Source organism: Tursiops truncatus, chromosome 21, assembly GCF_011762595.2.
Source record: "Tursiops truncatus isolate mTurTru1 chromosome 21, mTurTru1.mat.Y, whole genome shotgun sequence".
NCBI lineage: Eukaryota > Metazoa > Chordata > Mammalia > Artiodactyla > Delphinidae > Tursiops > Tursiops truncatus.
Window position 1 is genome coordinate 32,804,308 of NC_047054.1, and position 17,994 is coordinate 32,822,301.

General features: G+C 45.3%; 2 protein-coding genes across 8 annotated transcripts in view; one reads left to right on the forward strand and one right to left on the reverse strand.

The window, feature by feature from the left end:
• POLB (DNA polymerase beta) overlaps positions 1 to 13,218 on the forward strand; it is a 28,828-nt gene extending 15,610 nt beyond the window's left edge. For 2 of the 7 annotated variants that reach the window (XM_019921445.3, XM_033848727.2), the window contains 3 exons: positions 2,501 to 2,565; positions 3,058 to 3,197; positions 4,188 to 4,420. In XM_019921445.3, the coding sequence (XP_019777004.1) occupies positions 2,501 to 2,565; positions 3,058 to 3,197; positions 4,188 to 4,282 (300 nt within the window). In that variant the 3' untranslated portion in view covers positions 4,283 to 4,420. Of the gene's footprint in view, positions 1 to 2,500; positions 2,566 to 3,057; positions 3,198 to 4,187; positions 4,421 to 5,549; positions 6,545 to 6,677; positions 11,134 to 12,111 lie in introns of those variants that run through there. The other 5 variants (XR_012329025.1, XR_012329026.1, XR_012329024.1 and 2 more) reach the window with 5 other exon arrangements.
• On the reverse strand, positions 5,318 to 8,475 carry DKK4 (dickkopf WNT signaling pathway inhibitor 4). Its single transcript, XM_033848813.2, is given in 6 exon segments — positions 5,318 to 5,338; positions 5,521 to 5,753; positions 6,618 to 6,656; positions 6,659 to 6,769; positions 7,200 to 7,350; positions 8,368 to 8,475. Coding segments are annotated over 6 exon segments (663 nt in total).
• Positions 13,219 to 17,994: the final 4,776 nt, after the last annotated feature.

The following is a 17,994-nucleotide window of genomic DNA, read 5'->3' on the forward strand; positions in this document are numbered from 1 at the left end:
CAGTTGGAAGAAGGTAGTAACCTGGAAAGAATTAAATTGGGGAACAGAAAAAGGGATAGAAAAAGAGAAGATGGTGCTATGAAAGAACAAAGTGGGGAGAATGAGTGTCAGTAGGAATGAGAAGGTGTATTCAGTCAATTCACCAAATACATACTTAGCATCTACTACATTCCAGGCTCTGCTCTAGGAGAATGGGATAGATTAGTGAATTTAAGTAGAACTTTTTTTTTTTTTTTTTTTTTTTTTTTTTTGCGGTACGTGGGCCTTTCACTGTTGTGGCCTCTCCCGTTGCGGAGCACAGGCTCTGGACGCGCAGGCTCAGCAGCCATGGCTCACGGGCCTAGCCGCTCCACGGCATGTGGGATCTTCCTGGACCGGGGCACGAACCCGTGTCCCCTGCATCGGCAGGCGGACTCTCAACCACTGCGCCACCAGGGAAGCCCTAAGTAGAACTTTTATTTGAGGGTATGGGAAGGGACTGCTACTTAACAATGAACATATTAAGTAGGTAAAACGTTAAGATAATAAGTATTGTTTTTTAAAAAGAAAGGGAGTGCAGGAGACGGTATTAAAGAGTCCGGCCTTATTGAGAAGATGAGACCTGGGGAAAGACTTGAAGTAAGGAAGTTAGGCAGGCAGGTCTCTGCGGGGAGAGAGAGGCAGGCAGGAGTCAGGGCAGTGACCCTGAGCACGTGAACATGAGCAGAGATCACGAAAGGAGTTAAGATCTCTACGTTTCTGAAAGGAAATTGGCTGCAAAATGAATTCAGCTTATGAAGTGGAGTAAACTCCACTCCATATCGATCCACTTGTTTTCAGAACATCTTGTTGCTATAAGCACTGACTAAATAGTTTTAAAGATACGACCATCTGTGTGTTTTTTAAGTTATCTTCAAAACATGAATTCTCTTAAACTAATAGTAATCAAAGCTTAGGAAAGCCAGGGTTATTCCAGCTCTTCTTGTAAACTCAGGGTCTTTAGTTAATTGAACTATTCTTCCCATGAATATAATGACATTTGGAAGAAAAACCAATTTCCTCTGCATTTAGATGCCTTTTTACTTTATATATGGTGAGTACCACTCAAATTTTAGCGTTTCGTGCAGGTTTGACCTCGGAGGATGATTTTCTGTCAAATATCTACAGCGAGGATTCACAGGACAATAGAATATACCTTGGCTACACTTGGGGAAATGAAAGAGGCTTTATTTCAGACAGTCAGCATGAAGTGACCTAACTGAAATGCCAAACAAAACTAATCCACTCAATTGAATAAAGAATTTACAGTAATACAGAGAAATTCTTTAACATTAGCACTTCAGAAAAAGTGCAGGAAATAAAATTAGCCTTGAGGACAGGAACAAAGCCATTAGATGGAATCCTATTACTGATGTGACAAACAGAAAGATCATTGCCTGTGGGTTCAGACATCCAGATCTGCAAGGTAATGCCTCATGGTAATTCCATTTGAAGGTTGAGTTGGAACTTGTTAGTGCCTAAGAAGGTAGGTTTCATATTTGAAGATAAACAGGTTTCATTAATCTCTCAGGAATAGGAGTTGCTAAAGAAAATACCCATTTTAGATTTTAGATTTTGATTTTTCTATGTTGCTGAGTGAAAAGTATGTCTTTTAGTGACGTGTGTACCAACTCGACTGCTCTTTAGGACCAGAAACCTGTCACTTGTGTAGTTTTCTTAGAATGTGGCATTTGAAGCTTTAGATTTGAAATTTGGTGATGTTTGTATTTCTTTTTACATGTTTATGCATTGCTGCCCAGTCCATAAACTGTCCCCATTTTCCTGGAAAAGGAAAAGATAACAAAACACACCTTGATAATTATTGTTTAAAAACTGCAGAAGTATTAAAAAAGAAAACTGCAGAAGTATAATGAAAACTCACCTGTAGAGAAGGAAGAAAACGATCCTCTAATTTTCTTGTCTTTTAAATTTTTCTTAATTTTCCTCTCTCTGTCTTTTCTGATTTCTGGGAGATTTCCCCAATTTCAACTTCTTCTACTTCTATCATATTTTAAATTTTGATTTAAATCTTTTCCTTGTGTTTTCTTTTTCTGTAGAATTCTGTCCTTATTTCATGGATAAAAATCTGTGATCTGAGAATATTACTGATAGCTTTTGTGTCTGTTTTCTTCTCCCTGAATAATCATTGTTTCTTCCAAGTTGCTTTTTTCTGTTTGTTTTGGTCTCTGTCTTTCACGCTTTCCTTGATTAGCTTCTCTTGTTTAGAGTCACACAAAAGCCAGACCCTCATAACCGGAACCCTTGCCTGCTGTTTCATGTGGTTCTCTAGTTATCATGAAGCACAGTAGGAAGGCAGGGGTAATATATAGTGCATAGAAAAGCTACCAAGTTACAAGCGCTCACAATTCTAAAACTGCCTCCATTTAAAGCAAAAATAGCTTCACAGTTAACAGTCTTTGATTAGAATTAAGCCTTAAGTTTAAAAAAATCTTTAAACATTATTTTTAAATATACGTTTTAGGGTGTTTGCCAGCTTCCCAGTAAAAATGATGGAAAGGAATATCCACACAGGAGAATTGATATCAGGTATTACTCAAAATTTGTTGCTGACCTATTAACTTTTCCCTTCTTTTCCCCTTTTCCCCCTCCCTCTGTATGTCTTGGAATTTGCATAAATGTCTAAGACCCCTTTTCATTCCAAAGTGCCATGTGTCCCTGCAATAGACAATGTTTAGCCTGAAAGTATGTAAAGAATAATGACTGTCTGCAGAATCTACTTTATTATCTCTAGGTTCACCATGGTGTCTTCTGCAGCTCAGAGTAGATCCTGCCTGGGGAGAGTTGGTTGTAACAAGTGATACTGCTTTGCATTTGTCCACACCTCTTGCAGAGCATAGTTTACTGAAACCTCAGCTAACTGCAAAGTTGAGGTCATTTGAATGGTCTACCTAATGATGGTGTCCTCTTCAGTTATTGGACCACACAGACTTGTTTTGTGCCGTAATGATTTTAAGAGTACTATTTTTGCTAAACTGGAAATATGTAGTAAAAGATTGGTGAATTGTTTATTGGTTGTAGGTTGATACCCAAGGATCAGTATTACTGTGGTGTCCTCTATTTCACTGGGAGTGATATTTTCAATAAGAATATGAGAGCTCATGCCCTAGAAAAAGGCTTCACAATCAATGAATACACAATCCGTCCCTTGGGAGTCACTGGTGAGTATTTTTGTCTGCATTAGAGATAATCCTAGTCATCTGGATATTTTGGTTTAGCAACTTTGGTTTTTCTAAAAAGCCTTTCAGTAACTGTGCCAGTTAATTGCAGTTTCTTTGGTATTGTTAGTCCCTCAGGCAACAAAAAAAGCTTTAATCCATAGGTGCTCCCAGGCCCTCAGTTGAAGGCCCATGATGACAAGATTCGTTTATTTCCAGCTCTATTAGAATGGATTAAATTCTTTCTACCTCTGGTGGTCAGTAAATAATCTTATTGATCTAAAGTGTTTTTGTTTTCTTAAATGTATCTCCAAGACTTCCAAAGAACCCAGGTATTTTTGTTAGTGCCAGGCCAAACTTGGTAGCTTTGGCCCCAAGCTTTTAAAGTTTAAAGAGTAAAAATTGCTTGATTTCTGTTTTATAGATCTTGTTAACATTTCACAATATACTATGTGGTTTACTGTTCTCTTCTAGGAAGATGAAGATTTTGTCTTTTTGTCCTAAAAGTGTTTTTCATCCCTGGTAGATGAGGGCTGTGCTTCTCACATGTCAGTGTGTGTACAAACGATGTGAGGACCTCGTTAAGTGCAGATTTTAGTTCGGTGGCCTTCTGCATTGCCAGTAAGCTGCCAGGTGGTGCCAGTACTGCTAGTCTGGGGACCGTATTTTGAGTTGCAAAGGAACTCACTAGAGTATTTTCTCTAATACGGTGGAGATCCAGCAGACAGAAAAATCATGGATTAGGGCCACTTCAGCTGGCCAGAGTTGGGGTACTGAGGTTCTTTGTGTAGCGCCGGTAATATGTGTGGCAAAGCACAGACACAAGCTCACGGGGGAGGGGGAGGGCAGTCAATATCTTTTTTTTTTTTTTTTGAGTGGCTTGGGGACTATTTTCTTTTTCCTCTGAAAGTGAGTCCTGTGTAGCTCTCAGTCCTGAAACCTCTAAACTCCAGAACTGGTTCATGAGGAAGGTTCTGTTCTCCCTCCTTGCAGGAGTTGCTGGAGAGCCGCTGCCCGTGGATAGTGAGAAGGACATCTTTGACTACATCCAGTGGAAATACCGAGAACCCAAGGATCGAAGTGAATGAGGCCCATCCTCCCCGGCACAGCCCAATAGGTCTTAATTTATTTCTTAACCTTTGCTACATAAGGGTCTATGGTGTTTTTAAATAATTGTTTCTTCATGCTGTAGCTTGCGTTAGTCAATAAAACCTCTTGTACTATTATCAGATGATCTTGTGCTTATTTTATTAGCAAATACGTTTCAATTTATATATTCTGTTCATGATGACACTTTACTAAGGGTCAGTGGAGAGGAGTAAGAGATGAGATGATAACAAATCTCAAATGGGAATTTTTGTTTTCTCATTTTCTGCCCTTATGCTATAAACCACATTACCTCATTACCTTTCCTCCTATTTACTGATTGTAAATTAGTCAATTAGGCAAGCTTTGGAAGAAGGTTCAATCTTTTTTAGAGACTTTTTTCTATGCTTGGCCCATATGCGATTTTGTAACATATACTTATAACCTAATTCCAAGAACAGGTGTGTGGTTTATCTCTTAAATGAAATCTGTAACAGTTGATTGTAATCCATCAGAAAGAGCTTCCCTAATTAAAACCACTTTTAATATGTACCCATATGTATAAAATATGGTCTCTTATACTTTGAACAAAGATTTTACTTTTTTTTGCCCTAGTTTTCTTCCAGTGTAACTTTTAAGTTCAGATGGTCAAAATGTGTAAGTAAAAGCACTCCTTGAAAGCCCTAGCTTTGAAATATAGAAATTATTTAAATACAAAATATAGGAAGTTCTCAAATGGTAAGTAAAGCTACTGAAAACAAAATAACGTAAAAGTGCTTTGTAACTTGCAGTGGGCTATACAAACATAAGATACTACCTTTTGAATCTTACTTCTTTATTAACCAAGTTATTTTGTAGCAAAACGGTATTTCCCTTCCAAGAAATAAGTGATTATAAACAATGGGGGTTTTAAGGAAAAATAAAGTATTTGCTGTGATAGTTTTCCCTGCCTACTACTGTCAGGTACCATAACTTCACCAGAAATTACGTAAAGATTTATTTGAACTAACGGAATCACTAGATCAGAGTTAAATTTGTTATAGAATCACATCACTTTTCTGCAGAAATAGACAACAAGCCCAAACTAGTTTCCATTCATCACAAGGCAGTTTCTCCAGCTCAGTCTGTTTCACTTACTACAAGATTTGATTTTAAGAGTTATTTGTATGGGAAGATTTTTAAGTTCTTGTCTGAGACTTCTGCTGGAAGACGTGCAGCTGTTCAGATTTTCTGGCCACACCCTTAACCCTGAGTTTCGTTGATTTCCAGTTGCCTGACTTCGACATGATAGTCCAGGACCACAGTCACAGCGCTGGAAGATTTCTGGAGCTTGTGCGGTATCTTTGTGCGCTCTCCTAGAGCAGACCTGTCCCTCCAATGGGACCGGTTTACAAATTTTAGTCCAAAAATGACGAGCACAGCAAAGTCCAGGTTCACAGTCGAAAGTTCTAAGACAGCTTTCTCCCTCTTGTCCTGTAACGAGATTGATACGGGCTTTAGTAATAAGCAGGGGGAATGGTGGCTTGTGAGGGCATGACTGGGTTAGGGCGTGGGGTGTAGGATAAGGTCGCAAAGTAAAGATAGAGCAACAGCATGCCTGGCTCCTGGGCTGAAAGCAACAATGGAGTGGACATCTCTGTCTTCCCAAACACTATTTACTGCTTTATAAAGTTAAAACATTTATTAAAGAAAGATGGGATTTCCAGTCTTGAGACATGAAATAAGTATCACTCATCAGTGTTTTATTAAATGGGATTTGTACTGACCCAAAGAGAGACCACTACTTACACAGGGGGCAATTAGCCGCCTTCAACAAACAAGAATGGCCAATTCACCACCTTCAAAATCCTAGCTGCTTTATGTCAGAGACTGGAATTTGAGACTGCAATTTTGTAAAAAGCGTCTTAGTGAAGTTTGTATTTTGTCCGAGAATGAAAAGTTATTGCATCTATGTTCCTCTCTCCTTTATTTTGTATTCTGAGGATCTAGAAAGGGAAATTTCTATTTGTTAAATTATAGACTATAAAAAGATGTGCATATAAAATTTAATTAAACAATTAAAGTCTTTCTTGCTAACCAGCCCGTTATTATAGCTATTCCCCGTCCTCTTGGCCTGCCAACTATCTTGTGCTCTTACCCCCATGATCTCCATAGCTGTTTATGGAAAGAGATTGGAAATAGGACATGCTCCCTAGGTGCTTCCGGGGTGGAGAGGCATAAGTCAGTTTCAGCCTGTCCTTAAGAGCCTAGGAGGAGAAAATATTTTTCTTAAAAAAAAAAAATATATATATATATATATATATATATATATATATATGCTTAGAATGCTGCTGTTACCCTTACTGCCTTGTGATTTTTTAATATTTGGCTTCCTCTTGGTTTGTTTTCCTGAATTAGGTGCTCATTTGTTCCTTGTGTATCTGTGTCATCTTGGTCATCGATCTGCCTCTCCAGTATTGGGGTTGCATCTTCCATTGCAGTGCAAACATCTGAGAGACAAGCAGGTGGAGTTAGAGGATGAGAACCACAGACAAGCTCATTATCAGACTGTCACAGGGTTTGGCAGTACTTCCGCCTTCAGTTTCTGTATAACTTTCTAGATTTCCGGGACACAGGCACTAAATATTTACATCTCACATATGGCAAAGCAGGTGCTTAAGTAATTAATGGAATCTAAGTGAAAACAGAAGAACTTGAAAGATTCCAACTTGAACCCTTGCTTTAAAATCATCTCCAAGTTGCTGGCAAGTTGTTGCCGGGAAAGAAACTATTTTGCTGCATCGGGAAGAGGCAGCTGCGGAGAACCACTTTGGAGCCTTTAGAGAGTGCCTGTCGTGGAATACCCTAGTCTAAGAGACCCGGATGCTGTGTCTGCTCTTTGGGAGCGCTGCAGTCCTGCAAGTCTTCGTGCTGACTCACCGTTCACGCAGAGCGTCCCTGGGCAGCACACGGCAGCCCACTGGCACCACCTCCGTAATCCACGACAGGTAGCACAGGATGGCTTCTCATCCTGGGGTTTGAGGCAGAATTTTCTAGTGTTGCAGTCTGTGTCAGACATGCACTGTGAACCCTGTAAAGAGAAGCTGTTGTCACAGGGCTAGGGAGTCCGGCGAGATGTGAAGAGTTTTTATTCCAGGCAGGAGATGGAGAAAGCCAAGGCACTTTAAACACTGAGGCAAACCTCAAGCAGCATCTTGACTTTTCGCTAGAATTGGTTTTCTTTCACAAAGGGGAGAGCAAATCACCAACAAAGAGACCTATGTGCTGCAAAGGTTATTTGTGTCTGAAAAATTGTCCTACTTTTAAACATAGAATTTCATCTTTTATGCTCTCTGTGAAAATGGAAGAAAATGTTTTCCCACGTGTGTCTTAGAGACGGTTATGAGATTTTTGATATGCATCTAGAAGCTCTAGATGCTGTGCGATAGTTTAAAGAAGTGTTGGTGTTTGTGGCATCCCTATTTGACCGTTTTACTCCAGTGAATCACATCAGTCACCATTTGCCAAGTAGGCCCCTCAGTGGGCCAACCCAACCGTCCTTTGATTTCTAGTGATGCCTCATTTGCAGAGAAACAGATACCGAAGACTGATTTCTCTCATCTACGGTTGATGCTTTTTCATATGTATATGAAACATTTCCTATAAAACAATTCTGTGAAGTGAGAGGGTTGGCACGCAGCATGTAACTTCTGACTCCCATATTCCCTGGCTGTGTGGCCTTGGTTAAATTCCTCAGCGTCTCTGAGCCCATTTCCGCCATCTGTCATTAGGAGATGTGACAGCTGTCTCAAGCTCTGAGGAAGAGGAGATGAGATAGTATGTATAAAAGGCCTGGCACGTGGTGTATAGCTTTCTAAATGTTAGCTTACTCCCTGATTTATAGGTGAATTGATAGCCCTGAAATTCCATGCCCTGAAAAGCCACTTGGCTCATCTGGTGAGTTAATGCTAAAGCGACTGGATTCTTCCAGGGTGCCTTCCACAGCCTCCATCCGGCCCACCGTCTAGATTAGCTACTTCAGATGCTCATCTGCGTGATGGCTTCACTCGAGCCCAGCGCCCAGCCCTCCTCCTCTACCGAGCGTTACCTTCCGGGCTCCTTGCGCATCCACAGAGCTCTTGTTGTTGACATCCAGAACCAGGGCTCCCAGGGGGGCGCACAGCCAGCCAAGCCGCAGCAGGACCAACACCACCATCCTGGACCTTCTCAGCCCTCCCTGTGTCCTCCTCGAAGCTGGGCTGCTCTGAACCCACGATGGAGCTTTTGCCAAAATGGGAACTCGGCAAGTCGCCCTGGAATTGCTTTTTCTGAAAGAGAAGCAAATCTTCGTTGGAGGAAGGTGTGTGAAATCAGGCGAGTGAGGTCTGACCAGCGGGTTCCCTCTGAAACTGTTTATAGACGTGCCCCCTCCTTTCTCTCCTCCTCCTTCCTCCTCCCTTTCCTTCCTTCTTACCCCACACAGGCTCCAACAAATCCCCTCAAATCTGTTTGCTCAATAGTTCAAAACGAGGACTCAATAGAGGGGGAGCAGAGGCAGGGCTGCAGCCACTGCTCCTCCAGGGGTTGAGCCCCTCTTAATCACTGCATATCAAAGTCAGTTCAAAGGGCCAGCGGAAGAGCAGGATGTCTGTATCAAAAGCAAACTCTGATAATCACCTGCATTTCCTACCTTCAGTAATCCTGTGAGGGTGGAGGGAGTCTGCTCTAAGATCTGTTTTCACAGCTAGTTGTGCTCCAAGAAAGGATGAAACCTGTTAGCCAATACGCTCTGCGGGATGCCAAAAACTAATGAGTTACAAAAAATATACTGAGAAACTTTACACTGTGCTCAGACAGTGAAGACAGATAGAAAAGAGACAAAATGCCCCCTGAGTGTCTCTGGTGTTCAGACGTAAAAATCCCAATAGCTTAAGAGCTGTGAATGTAACAGCACCTGTCCCGACTAAATGTCAATTGGAAAATAATTCTCCTTAAAATGAAAATGGAACTGTTTGAAGTTAGGATTATTTAATTAGGAAGATAATGATTTTATAAAAATTGCCTTTTTTTAGTGATAGGGACAACCGCAGAAAGCCCGTTTTATACAATTTAATAGGAAGTTTAGGTGGATTTTATGAGCAATGGATTTAATTTGTGTTGTATGATGTTGAAGTGACTTAAGCAGAACAAGCTTCAAGACTGTAACTCATTTCAGATGGGATTTCATGCATTTTCAAGTTTCCTAATTTGAATTTTTAAAAAATGCTTCATCCCTTTTTCTCTGATTTTTTTTTCCAGCCAGACTGTTAGCAAAGTTGAGTGATTTAGACACGTGCTTATCACTGCCTAAGTCCTTTAAGGGTAGATCTGGGTCCCCAAATCCCTTCATTGTTTGCTTTGTTCTCAGGGTAAATTCATCCCCGTACCTGGGGTGTAAGGCGCCGTTTAAAATCTACCAGTGCCCCTTATCTATGCCATCAATGGTAACCTTGGTGTTACTGGGTCTTCCTCCAAAACACCTGACATCAGTCCGTCAAGAGGTACCTGGACATTCTGTGCCAGGGGACCATTCCCAGCCTCGAGGGACACCTGGAGCCCAGTGGCCGGGGCAGGTGACCTGAGGGTCCGTTACCTGGCTCTCTTCCTGGGGTTGGATGCCTGTCCCCATCGTGTGGCACAACGGAGCTCTTTCTTCTGCAAGTACTACTTGTTTTCATGTAAACTGAGAGCATCAGACACCCTTTGATAGTAGGATACTCCTGGTGACTAGGAGTGTTCCAGAATTTATTTTGAAGCTGGACAATTATGGCCAAACATAAAGGAGAGAGCCCCCGGGTTCGCTCTCTGCTGGGTTTCCCTGCTTCCTGTTACCTAACAGAAGAGAGAATACCAGGGCACCAGAGGCCTCTGGCAAAACACACAGACAAAAAGGACTGGAACCAAACGTTCATTGAGTACTTTGTACTTAACAGAACCTATGTGTAGGTGTTGGGAATAAAAGATAAAACACAGTCCTTGCCCCTGAGGGGTTAGTGTCCAAGAAGATCTACATGTAGAGATGATTTTGATATATTATAACAAGCACTAAGATAAAGATAGAAATGTGGGGCTGAAGGATCACAGAGGAGGGTGTGATTAGACCTTCTGGAGGAATGAAGGAATGCCTCTACAGAGGTGGTGACTGGTCATTTGAGCTGGGTTTTGTGGGATGAGTAGGAGTTTCCTAGGTTGAGAAGTAGGGGATGGTCTTACCCCAGGCTCAGAGGGTGAAGTGTGTGCAGGGGCAGGGAGGTGCGTTTTGGTTCTAGAGAATCTGTGTGGCTGGGGCAGACGGTGGAGAGACAAGAGGAGGCTAGACTGTGAGGAACCTGATAACAGGCAAAGGACACCGGGTATTATTTCATATGCAGTAGAAAGTCATCGGGAGAATATTTGAACTTGAAAATGGCAGGATCTAATTTGCTTTTTAGGAAAGCAGTGCTGGCGGCGGTGTGGAGCTAGGGTGCAGTGGATTGAAAGCGGATGCTGGGCCAATGAAGAGAAGGATGAGGAGGCAGAGGAGGGCCAGTGTAAGGCAGTGACACGGTGACCGTGAGAACCAGCCAAGGATGGGATTGGGCACTTGAGTCCCTACCATTTGATGTGGGGGGTGGCGGGTGAGCGAGACAGAAGAGCTGAGGTTACCCTGACATTTCTAATTCCACGCACAGGTGGATGGCTCTGGCACTGAAGATGGAATTCAGGATGGAAAGCAGATTGGGGGGGAAGGGTGACACGATCCAAATCATCAAGGCTTTGCTGGGTATCTTAACATGGAAGATGGAAGATTAACCCCCGTGTCTTCCAGGAGCGATGCTCCCACAGACCGAGAGGGGTGAGGATGCAGACACACCAGGTGCAGGAGGCTACAAACAGGGCAACAAAACCAAAAAGCAGGCTCCTCTCTGTCTCTGTCTCTGCTTGACTTTCTCTCGGCCTTGTAAGAGTGCAGGCTTTGGAGTCAGGCCGACCTGGTCTGAGCACAAGTCTGGCCTCCCCTATAGCCCCCGATCCCCCCACTCTCCCAGGCATCCGGCTGCCCGCCATGGTGTTTATAAAACTCTATTGCGATTGGGTATTTCTTTGTCTCTACAACGAGGTGATAAGCTCTGGGTGGGCAGGGCTGTAGCTGTTCATCTTTGTATCCTCATGCTTTGAGGGCCTGGCATATAACAGAAGCTCCATAAGTTGTTTCATGTGATGGATGGCTGCAGAGATAAATGGATTTATAGTGACTTTGTGACCTTGAACAAGGTGCTTCAACTTTCTAGGCTGTATCTACACAACTGTAAAGTGGGCACGACCTCCCCATAATGACTATATTCTGAGGGTTTAATGGGTGAATACGTGTAGAGGGCCTGGCACCATAACTGGTACTCATAAAACTCTACAAACCAATGTCCCTCACTCATTTCCAAGCCTGGACTTTCCAGCCTCACGTAAACTTCAGGACCTAGCATGACGCACGGCCCTCCCATGGAGGCTCTCAGTAGAAGTGTGTGCAACCCAACGCACCGAAGAAAAATCTCCCCCAATTAGTCTGTTATTTCTAGGTCTCCCAAAAGCCAGAGCAATTTTGAGGAACTAAATATGAGAAGTCTCCCTGGAAGGTGACTTCTGGTGTATTTTCAGATCGGCTGAGGCTGCTTGTGCGCTAATGATCGGTGTTCATCAGCCCGGATGCCCTGTGGGCACCCTTACGGCCCTAAGGCTGAGCTCAATGACTGGGGATTGGAGATGATGGAGCAGTGGGGAGAGGAAGGCTTTATTAGTGTTTCTGCTTAAAAGGCGTTTTTTTTTTTTCTGCTGTTAGGTCAGGGCCTGGATTTCCCAGACGCAGACAGCAGAGCACGTGCAGAGCCCACCGCCCCCACGGGGAGCCGTGGCCCCGCTAGCCACACAACGAAGGAAGCCCTCCCGTGCACTTCCGGCCAGGATGCTGCCACGGGGCGCCTCCTGGCAAGGACTGTGGGCCACCTGGCAAGCCCGCGCCGGTCCTCCTCGTGCCTCCGGGTGAAAATTCTCGAGAAGAAATTCCCCGGGGCTCCTGGTTCAGCACGGGGTGGGGGGGGATGCCAGCCCCCCGGGTGACTCCTGGCCAGGGCGGAGGTGCGGCGTGGGCTGGTGTGTGGGTGTGACACCTGCATCCTCCGGGGACAGCTGCTGTAGCTCCCGGAGCTCACGGCAGAGGCGGCGCCGGGAGTTACGTTCACTCCGGAACGGACAGTTTTATTTGTTACGTCTCCTGTGTCGGCACCAGTGTGATTTCCATACACTTTGCTTTTCTTAAAAGCAAATCAAAGGAGCCGAAACAAGCGGGTCTTTGGCAGGCTCTCACGGGAAATGGTCAGTAAATGAAAGATGAGGGGGCAGGTTGATGAGGGGAGACAAAGACTGCAGGATCTGTATAATCACAGCGCTGGTGTAAGCACTGCCGCTGAGGTACCTGAGGTCAGGAGGCACGTAGCTGCCGGCCCAGGAAACGGGTTTATCAGATGTCTTGCCCCTCAGGGTGGGCCCGCTTCCAGAAACAGCCTGGGAGACTGGGTCCTGCTCATCACCAATTGTGTGGCCTTGGCTAGCTCACGTACCTCTCAGCCTCAGCTCCTCGCGGCCTGCAGGGCTCCTCCAGACCAGTTTTCCGGGAGTGTGTGATGCCGGGCGGAGGGGGAGGAGGGGTTGGGGGGTCAGCCACCATGAGGCTCACCCCAGGGGCACCACGCAGACCGGCGTATGTGTGAGCGGCTCCCTCTGGAGTTGGCCAACCAACCACGTGGCGCTGGGACCTGCCTTTCTCGTAAGGCAGCCTCCGTTCTCCTGATCCCAACCTGGCGTCCAGCTGGAAACAGCACCAGGGGCCCCGAGCTTCCTTTGTCAAGGTTGTGCTCTGCCTTCTTTTTGCTTAAAAATATTAGATGATGTTGTGTGTGACCCGTCAATCCTAAATGCCTTGTCCACCCTACCCCATTCCTGGGCACGCTCCATACCTCTCTGTAACAGAAATCCCACGGACTAGGTGCTTCTATAGGAGCTGAAGTCTGAGGTCAGGGTGCCCGTGTGGTCAGGTTTATGTCAGGCGAAGGCCTGCTTCCTGGCTCGTAAACGGCCACCTTCTCGCTGTGTCCTCACGTGCAGGAGGGGGAGAGGGAGCTCTGCGGGGCCTCTTGCACAAGGGCACGAATCCCGTTCATGAGGGCCTCACCTCATGACCTGAGAACCTCCGGAGGCCCCCCTCCTAACACCATCACACTGGGCGTTAGGATTGCAACACGTGAATCTGGGGACACAAGTGTTCAGGCCACAGCAGGGCTTTTCCTCCTCTGCGTCCTGCAGTCCCTGACACACTCGTGCTACACGAGACACAGAGGTGGGGGTAGTGACAGCAGATGCTGCGATAAAAAGGCAAGAAAAGGTTTGTAAAAAACTGGCCGTATCTCAATACACATTCGCTGGAAACAGCGTCTCTCGTCTTAGGTCACAGCAGGAGTCAGCCTGTTGGGACAGTGTCGGCACCACTCTGACTCGGGGACCAGACGTCCTTTCACCAATGCCACTGAGGGTCCCAGCAGCCTGCAGTCCCCATGTGTGGGCGATTTGGGGTGGTTTCTTTTTCAGCTGGATTACATTTATGTTTCCAGAGGAGATCACGAGGCCCTTTCAGCCCCTTGGTTCTATGAAACTCTCATGTGGAGCACCGACTTGGAAAGCAAGGTATTTTCATAGAGTCCAGTTTGTTTTATTCTCTTTACTGACTGTAATTTAATAGTAAATACACTGCAGGGAGGAGGGCAGAAACCTATAAAATTGAGTGGAGGGCTTCCCTGGTGGCGCAGTGGTTGAGAGTCAGCCTGCCGATGCAGGGGACACGGGTTCGTGTCCTGGTCCAGGAAGATCCCACGTGCCGCGGAGCAGCTGGGCCTGTGAGCCATGGCTGCTGAGCCTGTGCGTCCAGAGCCTGTGCTCCGCAACGGGAGAGGCCACAACAGTGAGAGGCCCGCGTAACGCCAAAAAAAAAAATTGAGTGGAATTCAACCTCCATTCTTCTTTTCATTTCATCGTTTTCCTTCTACACTTTTGTCCCCCGCATTCTTCTTCATTTGAGTCTTTCTCTTTTGCCTCATGTTTTTTCATTTTCTTATTGTCTCCTCCCTCTGCATCCCTATAACTAACCCCGCTTATTCCTCTTTTCCCTTGTGTCCAGTCCTAGGCAATGGTGTTCTGGTGGCCCTCAGAGCCTGGGGGCATGGTCACCTGACCTGAGGATCACCCCGTGGCAGCTGTCCAGGCCAGGGTGGGTGAGGGGGGGGTGTGATCTGTAAGCAGGAGTGGTGTCTCTAAGTGGGAGGCTGGAGGGTTGTAGAGGAAGGAACGAAGGCCCCCCTGCGACACTGCGTATGACTTTGAGGGACAGAGAGTGGACCCCTGCGGCGGTCCGCACATCCCAGGACACCTGTTTCAGGGAAGGAGCGTGCAAAGGGGAATCCTCCAGCCTGCAGACAAGATGGATTCTGCTGTCTTTGGGTTTGGACCCTACCTGGGGTCTGATTCTTTTTCCTCGAAGGTAGGGGGTGAATCCCATAGTGTTAGGAGATCCCAGACCTGCCTGGAGTCCCAATTCTGAAGACACAAATTTTTCTAAATGAATGGCTCTGGCAACTATAGTTAACAATTCTGTACTGTGAACTTGAAAGTTCCTGTGAGAGCAGAGCTGTAATGTTCCCACCGTAATAAACAACAAAAAATGGTAATTATATGAGGTAAAGGACACCCTTAACCAACCTTACTGTGGTAATTATGTTTTGCAATATATATTTGTATCAAATCATCACACTGTACACCTGAAACTTACACCGTGGTTCATGTCAATCACATCTCCATAGAGGTGAGGTGGGGTGGTGAATGGCTGCCCTGAGCTCTGCACACACGGGCTCCCGAGTCCCCACTGGAGGGGTGGGGCTACAGGCCTCGCCTCTCCTGGGGTGTTCTCCAGGGGCCCCTAGCTGTAGACTCCCTCCCTGCAGCCCCTCCACACCCCTTCAGGTGAGTCTGTGTCTGGCTCCTCCATCGTCCTGGGGCTTGTGATGTGTGCGACTCACTGGCGTGATCTGGCTCTGGCCCAGGGTGAACCCTGGTGTGTGGTCCAAGCCTCCTCAGAACTTTGGCCACAGAAAGCCATCTGGTGGAACCCCCTGGGTGGGCCCCATCTGGACGGACGGTGTACTCCTGGGGATCTCCGTTTTAAAGATGAAGACACCAAGGCTCAGAGAGGTCAAGTAGCTTGCCCAAGGTCACACAGCCGGTGAGTTGCAGACCTCGGATTTAACATAAGTTTTCTGGTTCCAAAGTTGATTCTTCCCTCTACACCACACTATACAGCTCACTAACCTAAGGCCATTCCCCAAAACATCAAGTTGCCTGAAACACAGCTATATATTCACTAAGGGGACATTGCCTATTAACTATTTTTAGGTTCCATAGGAATATGCCATCCTCTTTTTTCTTAATTTATGTTTCACGTATAAGTGATCATAGTGCTTCACTAGCAAGTGATTAAGAAGAGCTAATTTGCAGGTTGTGTCAGCCAGGCTGTACCCTAATCCACATGTGGAACGTTGACAAAATTGGTTTCCTCATAAAAACAATTTGTAAATATTTGCTGCCCTTTTGACATTCAACTTGGACTCTAACTTGGGTAGGAAAGCCCCCATAACTGTGTTCACAACCGTATGGAGAGCTTGGATGAGGCTCTGGGGGCAAGGGGAGGACAGGGGTCATCACCCTGACTGGAGTCCCAAGCCCCCTGCCCACCAGCAGGGTTAGCTATTCTTTACCTTGGTTCCTTGCGCCGCCTTGTGGCCAAGAGTGAAGGGAGCTCCCAGAAAGCCCAAAATAAATTCCAGGGACTGATCCCAGAGACATTTCCAATTTTGGATGGAAATTGCCCACGGAACAGCATGCCCTTCTCATGAACCTAGGTACTTCCCCACCTTATGAAAGTGAGTTTAACTTTTCTGATTATAACAGAAACACGTCTCCAAATTTTAGAAATTTTGGAAAATACAGAACAGTGTGAAGAAAATAAAAATCACATATACTCTGACCCAGCAGAGATAGTCACTATAAGATTTTGGAAACATTTTCCTGATTTTTTTCTATGTACATACATATACACACACATATACAGCATCTGTTTATTATACATACATATATATATATAATGTATTATTAATCTATCACCAGTCCAGAATTAGCCATTACTAAAGCCTACATCTACCCATGTGGGCCCCCTCTACCCAGTCTCTCTGTCTGCCCTGCTTCTTCTTAAAGTAAAACTGTAACACACACACACACACACACACACGGAATTACACTGTACTTAAACTTTTGTTTCCTTCCCCCTTTTTTTAACTGAGCCTTTTCCCCAGATCATCAAATATTATCAGAACACACGGCTGTACCATATCCCAGAAGATGGGTGTATTATAATTTAATGAATCCTCTAAATGTTGGCCATTAAGTTGTTTTTAATTTCTTACTACTGTAATTCATTCAAGCTATTCAAGATGAACCTTTGCACGAGTCTGTTTCCTTGAGAAGAGTCCTCAGACATGGAATTTCACGGTATTATATACACCCTCAATATACAATAACACAGTCTTGGATGTCTGTCCCTCTGCACTGCAAGCCACGCCCCTCTTGTCCACCTGACCCATCCCTGGCACAGTGAGGCGCTTTCACCGCTGGGTCCCTGTGCTCTGCTGCCCCCTTGAGGAGGCCCAGGGATGGGGCTGGTCCCTCTGCTTCTTCAAAGATGCCAAGGGGATCCTCACCCTTCATCAGAATTCTGAAGTCCTTGAAAACAAACAAGTGGGCCCTTTTTGCTTTAAAGAAACAGGGAATTAAATAACACCGCTGGCTTCAGAATCTTAATTTTCCTTACACTTAGGGCAATCGAGCTACTAAATCTTCACAGTGGGGTTTCTGTTCTTAGGGTGTTTTTTTTCTCATTTTTGAGGGTAAAACTATACTAACCTTCTGAGATGTTCTCTCAAAGGTAACACAGGCAGACAATCAGGTTACCTTGACTACAGCAGGTGACCTGTGCTGGGAGCCTGCTCACCAGGGCCTCCGGACGCACACAACACGGATGTGTCTGGGCGTGTGCTCATCCATCAGCTCTGAGCCTGGTGTCCTGTACGCAGTAAGCACGTAGCAAATGTCTCACAAACGAAGGAGTCCAAAGCCCCTTCCCTGCCCTAAAATTCTGGTTCTAGACATTTTATAGGAGAAGAATGCCAGGTGATTAGAAGTTGGACTGAGAAAGTCCTTTCTATGCCTCCCAAGAGCTTAGAGCCCATTGTGGGTCGGGGGTGAGCAATGGCTGTAGATTGGAGGTGGCAGAGGCTAGAGGCTTGATATGGACGTTGAGGGTTAACGTGGATCCTGATAAGCCGGCGGGGCCAGAGAGATAGCAAGCAAAGGAATGATTCCCTCTGCAGCCGCCGTTTTCCTTAACAATTTCTTTTACCATCTTCCTGCATCAGGTGCTGGGAGAAAGAGGAGGTCTTTTGGTGCATGACCTGGGACTGGTGTTATCAGTTCCCTTCAGAAGAAAGGTCTTTGGATAAAGAAGCCCAAGGAAGGAATGTTGCCAAATTCCCATTCAAAGTGCTCTTTACAGCCTTCAATGGCCTGT